Source organism: Staurois parvus, unplaced genomic scaffold (genome assembly GCF_062004578.1).
Source record: "Staurois parvus isolate SC_StPar_1 unplaced genomic scaffold, SC_StPar_1.0 ptg000084l, whole genome shotgun sequence".
NCBI lineage: Eukaryota > Metazoa > Chordata > Amphibia > Anura > Ranidae > Staurois > Staurois parvus.
Genome location: NW_028317880.1, coordinates 358,169 through 366,010, shown reverse-complemented (window position 1 = coordinate 366,010; position 7,842 = coordinate 358,169). Strand labels below are relative to the sequence as shown.

The window sequence follows — 7,842 nt, the reverse complement described above, 5'->3', positions numbered from 1 at the left end:
TCTACAAAACCCATATTTTCTGAGAAGTTCTAAATATGAAACTGAATTTGAAGAGAAGTCTTCATGGATGTAAGTAGAGACTCATTAGTCTCCAAGACCCACCACCCCTTTTAAGGACCTATGCAGGGAACAGAAATATACACTCCATTTATTCTCCCAGATTTATAAACTTGTCCCAATCGCTTCAAGGAGATTTTACCACAACCTACTTCCAGAAGTGAGAAAAGGAGATGCAAACTACCTTGACCCGAGCCCAGATCAAAAGGGCCATGCTTTTTGCTTAAAAGAAAATAAGCACCTATGCAGGGAACATAAATATACACTCCATTTAATCTCCCAGATGTATAAACTTGTCCCAATTGCTTCCAGGAGATTTTACCACAACCTACTTCCAGAAGTGAGAAAAAGAGATGCAAACTACCTTGACCCGTGCCCAGATCAAAAGGGCCATGCTTTTTGCTTAAAAGAAAAATAAGCACAACACAAATAAGATCACTGGTGTCATGTTGCTGGATATGCCAAGTTGTATTGGCCCTGGAACTATGTGAACGCTATCAAAGGCGAGGGCCAATTAGCCACAGCTCATGGAGCCTCTAGCAACCTCGGACTGAGAATAGCTGGTTACATTAAAAAAAATAAAAGATTTGAACCTCAGAATAATTTTTTGATATATAATTTTATAAAGATTTTTAATGCCCTAATGTACAAGAAATGTTCTGCCAACTTTGTGTATGAGATAGAATTGTGTAAGTATGGATGACTTATAGCCACAGATGTGAGAAACTGGGTTACAGTTTTTGTGCTTCAGGCAAATATACAGTATACTGTACATGTTAAATTGCAGTCCCTTTTAAAATCACCTTTATAAACAGCAAGAAAATCATATACTATAGGTGGGATATAAAGCAAACTTTCATCATCCTCTGCTAACTAAAGAGATTCCTTGGCCATGTGCCATGAATGGCAACAGCCAAGGCACACACAGGAAAAGGCTGAAGCTGTCTGAGGGATGCATGTAATAGAGTGTAGAGGGAAAGCTATTTTTTTAATCACAGTTCCAGTGGAAGTTTGCAGAACAGCTTTATAAAAGGGCACACAGGGACACTGACTTCATATGCACAGGACACCAAAGAGAGAACATCCGCCACAATACCGGTTCCCACCAAGATTCACCAATGAAACCCCAGATATTGCTCTTATTTTTCTTTCATAACTGTAAGTATTAGTAGAGTATAACAATCTATTTATTGAGATGTATGTTGGCTTGCTTGAATGTCAGTGAGAAATTAAAATTTACATCTGTTTTTGTTCAACATGTGCTTTAAATATCTTTAAGAAAATACTTTTTTTTATAGATGCAGCAAGCTTATGATTAATTTGTTTTTTTGTTGAATCTGTTCACATCGTACATTTAACAAACAGATTTTCTGCATGGCTATACCTTTTATGGTGTGATAGCTGATTCCAATCCCACTTAATTATAAAATAAGATTTTTGTTTCCTCCATTTCGGTGACAAGAATGTAATCTCATATTTTACATTGTATGTTGGCTGACAGCCACACACTTTTTTATTGCTTTTTTGGAGCAGGAAGACCACATGACTGATAGTTTACTATATAGGAACAGTGGACCGCCCTTGGTACTGTGACAGGGGCTCATTAGTTAACTACTTTCTCAGATAACTCAGCCTACTAACCCCTATGGTTAATATTTGAATGCTGCCAGCTCTATTATACAGGAATAGAAAGCATGGCCAAAAGTGAGTGCTTTTTCAATGGATTAATTTGTTGATGTTCTGTCTGACAATCAATCAGTGTCGGGACAAGGTCCTCTGGCACCCAAGGCGAAAGTGTCAGAGTGCTAACCCCCTCCCTTCCTAAACTGAGATGGATGCACATTCACACGTACAGTGACTGGGCTGGTGCAAGGTACAGAAATGACAGCCACCTTTCACTGGCCCAAGGATTACCACCTTTAGGTCTAAGGACAACTAAAACAGGTGGGGGGAGGTATTGTGACACGGGTAAAAATGTGTGATTTTGTAAAACATTGGCATGGTAGAACAGAGCCAAGTTTTCATTACAATATCATAATTCATTTAATTCTGTGATCCAGGAATTGCTAGGTCATAACTAATCCAGATTGTGCAATTTGTCCTTTATTAAAGGGTGCTAGTGTTATGTTTCTGATACAAAGAATTTTAGAGGGTCATACGATAGACATGTACACATTGGAAATTGTTGTTTTGTTTTGGGGCATTCATTAAATTTGTTTAGTCATATTTCTTGTGTTGAACAGATTCAGTTTCGTATATTTATTAGTTGGTATCGGAAGGATTCAATATCTTCGAATCTGATCTGAATTCATTGTGGATAGCTGGTTGTTAAGGAGTGGGTGGCCACAGCAACCATGACTCATCTGTTATCAGGGGCATTCCCCACTGACAGCAGAATGTAAATAAAAGTGCTGGTGTTAAAAAATAAGAAAGAACCAGCATGAGGGCCCTTCGAGTCTGGTATGGATTTTGGGGGGGAACTCCATACCAAAGTAAAAAAAAAAATGGTGCGGGGTCCCCCCCAATATCTATACCAGACCCCTATCTGAGCATGCAGCCCAACAGACCAGCAAAAAACGGGGGGGGGGAGGGGGGGCAAGTGAACCATTGGAATTCATCCAAATGAAACAAAAATATGAAACTTTTTTTTTTCAGTTTTCTTGTTATTCGTTTCTATGTCCATTCGGAAAACTGGATACATTCAAATCTTTAAAAGCAAAACTTACTTCCAAAAAATGAATCAAAACAAAATGAAATTGCACATGTCCAGTATACAGAAAAGGAAAAAATATAGGGAAGTCGGGCATAATTGAGTAAATAAAAAAAAACATATTCCCCCCCCCCCAATGTAATCTGCAAGACTCACCTCAGCACAGCACCCAAGGCCCTTCTGATAACATAGCTTTAGTTGTACTAGTTGGTACAAATCCTGTTGTGTGCTGCTTAGAAAAGGCACTATATTAACCAAAAATGTGAGCCAAAGCTCTTTTGGCTGTACATCTGTGGATCAGTGGAGTGCAGTTTGTTCTGGACTCCTGTGACCCTCATTCAGCTGACAGCAGGCTGAAGCAGCGGGGGACAGATGCAACAATTGGAACGATGCTGCATCCACTTAGGTAAGTATGATTTAAAAAAAAAAAAGAAATCCCATACTTCTCTTTTAAATCCAGAGTGTACAAACTGTTCTAGAAGGTATTCACACTCATCATTTGATTTCACCAGCTCTCCTATTCTAGGATTCTTGATTAAAATCCTTAATATCATTTGGTTGTTAATAGCCTTATGTTCATATACCCTTCTACCTGCCATTGTTAGAGTGATTCTTTCAGTATCTAGCAGCATTTACTCTGTTGCATACATTTAACATGTTGTAGAACAACATATTGTGTATGGAAAGGCGGTTCTTGGCTGCAAGGGCTCAGAGGAGCAGAATTTGGCAAGCAGGACATGCCAGGAGCAATGCCAGTGGCCAGGAGTGACAGGTAGAGCATTCCAGGAATGGTACTAGTGACCAGGACCAACAGGCAGAGCATACCAGGAGCAGTGCCAGTGACCAGGAGTGACAGACAAAGCATACCAGGAACATTGCCAGTGGCCAGGAGAACAAGACAGAGCTTACCTTGAGTAGGATCTACAGACTGCATGGACTGTGCAGCAGTGACAGAGGCTCTGGGAGTCTCAGAAATAGAGGCACACCTGGACAGGCTTGCTAAATTGTGGGGGCTCCGTGTCATATGCACAAACATTTCACAGGTGTCTGTCCTTGTACTACAATGGCCCTTTTCGCAGCCACATGTTATTGTCCGTAGCTATGGCACCTGGGGAAAGACTCAGTAGTCAGCATGGCCACTACTCCTAGGAAAAATGTCACTGTACATTGATGTTTAGAGGTTATTCATCTCAATCAGTAGCTGCAGAGGATAAGCAGCTTCCACTGTGCCCTGAAAAATCTAGCTTGTGTCTTGATTAGCTCTGCAATATAGCAGTTTACTTCTTGACATGTGATTGCATCTACAGTGTATATCTGCAGTGCCTACTGGTCCAATAATATTTAGAGTGATATTTGGTTAAGGCTGCTCATTTTTGTCATGAGGGCTTGCTGGAGAGAAAGGTGTTCCTGATTACCTGCAGTGGCAGGATGCCCCTGCTTTTGCTTCATTTAATTAACCTGTGCTTCCTCCTTGTCACCTGCAAAATCTGAATTAACAGGGCACACGTATCTTTATTACGGTTTCATTGTAGCACATTACACTTTACAGCTATATTTTGAACAGAATTTGAGGACAATCACATACAAGTGAGTGTTATTTGAAATATATTACTTGGCGCAGTACTATGCCACAGTTCAGAATGCTTTTGATTAAAGTAAATATTTCGTTTTAAACAGGTATGAACCAAGAATTAAATAACCATCATGTACGGCAAAAAAGGGCAATACTGGACCTTGCTGCAATGATTAAATGTGGTACTGGGCACTCTCCTCTGGCATATGTTGGTTATGGATGTTACTGTGGAATAGGAGGAAAAGGATCACCAAAGGACAAAGCAGATTGGTATGTCCATTTATAGATGTCCTTTCCTTGCTGGACAAAATGTCAAAGCTATTGCTTGGCATTGTTTGATAATAAGATGTGCATTTAAATGCAATTTACTGTATCAAATGTGTTCTGTATTTTTTTTATTTAGATTGTGCTTTTATATGCATTACACAAATGTGTATATCCATCTTTTGGATGGAGATTTTACAATTTTTTTTGTAATTGATGAATTGCAGGGAAGGGCAAATCCACCAAAAGCAAGCAACTGTTTTTGGTAGAAAATAGTAAGTTGAGGGCACATGTGCACTTCAGAATAGGATGGTTGCTCTGTGAAACCACTCTGTTCAGCCCAGGAGAATCTCCGGCCACCTACCGTTTCTCCATTAGCCCTACAGACCTCACTCCACTCTTTCTGAGGAGTGCTTTGGCTACTGCACCAGCACAGAGTGGGTCCGCCTGTCAGAACAAACCCAAAACATGGCTCTGACTGCACCTCCTCGAGCAAGCCCAGCTCCAAGATGGTCCCAGCTCCTGTTTTCATAGGTGAGCAGCACATTTACACTGGCATTGAACTTTCATCTCCAGAAAATCTCAACCCGTTCCCTCCTCAATAAACTCAGGGAGATTGTCTATGAAGAAATCACTGCGGCCTCCTGCAATCTCTCCTCTGAACTAAAATAAAAAAAATCAGGGAATTGGGGCAACATGCTGCATCCCTAGAGGGCCACATGGATGATACCACCACTGTGCTGGAAAGCCATGATAAAATAATAGATAAGCTGCAAGCTGAAATTGCTACTATGAAAGAGAAGCAGGAAGATCTAGAGAACCAGTATTGGCACAGTAATGAGAGTCAGTGGCTTGCCTGAGTCCATCACTGACCTGCTAGGCACGGTGAACACCATGTTCCAATAATTGTGCCCTAAGATCCAGCTTGAGCAACTTCAAATGGATAGGGTGCATCGCTAATGTCCTCACAATTTTGTCTCCAGACTGTGCTCTGTAGCGTGGGACTTATTGTACTTCATTATGCAACATTACGTGATCCTCTCACAGACTGTTTCTGTTTTTGGGGGTCCCTTGGTAGGGGTCCCCCTAGTGTTCGTTCCTCTTCTGTATTATAAACCTGGGGTTGCTACTGTAAGCCAAGTATAATTTCTCATTGTCTACTTCTGCTTTCTTGCTGGCAGAAGTGGGACCCTTGCAGCTTCTCAGCACATGCCCACCCAGGGGCTAATATTGTATGTACCATGGCGATGCTCGCAATGTCTAGTAAGAAGTACATCCTTTGTCAAAAGACTTCACTTTCTATTCCCACCTGCACAATGTGCATACCACGATAGATCATATATTTGTTCCTCAATCCCTTCTCCCTAACATGGTGCATGTAGATATTCTAGCAGTCCCTTGTCTGGTCTGTACTACCTGCTCCTCCTTGGTCCTAAACCCTCCTACAAATAGGTCCTAAACAATTTTTTAATGTACTCCCCAGAGGTGCTTATGCTAATCCAGAAAAAGGTCAGTGAGTTCTTTATTCTTAATGCGAGTTGCCTTTATGGCTGTTCTTCACGGCCATCTGATTCAGAGCTCTTCCCGTTGAAAAAAAAGGAACATAGGCAACTTCTAGACAAGCTGGAGTGGGACCTGTCTGAGCACACTGCATCTAAATCTTACCCAACAAAAGCAATTCTGCAAGTACCTTGCCAAGCAGAAAGTGTGCTGGTCTAAACAGCACTTTTATGCCAAGGGTAATAAACTGAACACCCAACTAGCAAATAAACAGCATTGTTTTAATCCTATGCATCTTGCAATTGGCCTGCGCACTTGTACTAGCACAGGCACCAGCAACTCTGAAAATGATGGGAGTTTAGAGAACAGTTACCAAAATTATACTGGGACTCTAATTACTTTGGTCCATCCTTTGGCCACTGAGGTCTTTTTTGCTGAGATTGAGCTCCCACATATCTTGGATGTTCTGTTGTCCAAAATGGAAGCCCCAATTACCTCATAAGAGGTTGGAGCCGTGATAAAAAATACTTTATAAACTGGAAAAAGACAAGGCCTTTTCGGCTTTTTACAAAACATTCACAGATCTTCTTAGTCCCTCATTGGTGGCAGTGTACAATGAGATATAGACCTCTTCTATGTTACCTCCTATCATGCTTCAGGCGCAAGTGGTGATGCTTCCCAAACTGAACAAGAATCCCCACACCTGGGCGAACTATAGACCCATATCTCTTTTAAATATAGACATCAAACTGCTTACAAAGATCCACGTGAATAGATTGAATTGGCCTTGGCTGCCTCATTCATTGTGACCAAACTGGCTTGATCCCGCTGTGCAAGATTGGTGACAATATTAGAAAGGTCCTAAAGCTCCTACACACCAGCAGGAGCTTATACGTCTTTCTATTTATATAGAAGCATATATAAAAGCATTTGATACCATTTCTTGGCACTATATTTCTTTGTCCTACAAAGGTTGTACTCCTTCAGCCTCAATCCGGTACTCGGGCTTCCAATCTTCTCGGTTTCCTGTCTGCTTAGGAACTCGAGAGGAATGCCCTCTTTCACCACTCATACTACATTTTGCTCTTGAGTCCCTGGTGATTCGCACTTGTGAGGATATTAAGGGGGTAGAAAAAGAGCCTGTTTATGAAAAATTGTCACTGATAATATTCTTTTTTTACTATCTTGTCCCTGGCGGACTCATTACTTTTCTTGTTCTGGGTCTTGGGCAAATTTGCATCATTTTACAGTCTTAAGATTAACCAAGCTAAGGCAATGGCTAGGGATGTCTTGCTGAATCCCACAACCCGGTCTATATTGCAGTCCTCATTTTCCTTCACATGGCCACGCATCTTCACTAACTCAGGGTTCACTTAACACCTTCTTATGAGGTATATCAGATCTTTGATTCCCCTTCTTTGTTTCTGGTCTCACATAGGCAGTTTGTGCTGCCTTTCCCGTTTCCACCCACAGTATTGTGTGTATTGCAAAATAAGGTTCTCTTGTTCATCTGGTATATATAAAGACACAAATATAGTTGGGGCTTGGGGGTTCCCCATCTCCTTCATTATTATAGCATAGCACAGATGGCTCCACTTACTCGACTTCATTCTATTACTGAAAACCCCTATCTTGGTTTTGTTAGACCGGATAGACTATTGTAATGTAACATTGTCATCCCTGCTTTGGCTCCCAACCCCTTTACCAACCAACCTCTTTAGCTCTGACCCTGGCTCGT

General features: G+C 41.2%; 1 protein-coding gene across 1 annotated transcript in view; it reads left to right on the top strand.

The window, feature by feature from the left end:
• Nucleotides 1–991: 991 nt before the first annotated feature.
• The window catches only part of LOC149468571 (phospholipase A2-like), a 46,074-nt gene continuing 39,223 nt past the window's right edge, over nt 992–7,842 (top strand). Inside the window, exons 1-2 of the mRNA XM_089669930.1 lie at nt 992–1,215; nt 4,445–4,610. Of these exons, the coding sequence (XP_089526056.1) occupies nt 1,176–1,215; nt 4,445–4,610 (206 nt within the window). The 5' untranslated portion in view covers nt 992–1,175. The remainder of the gene's footprint in view (nt 1,216–4,444; nt 4,611–7,842) is intronic.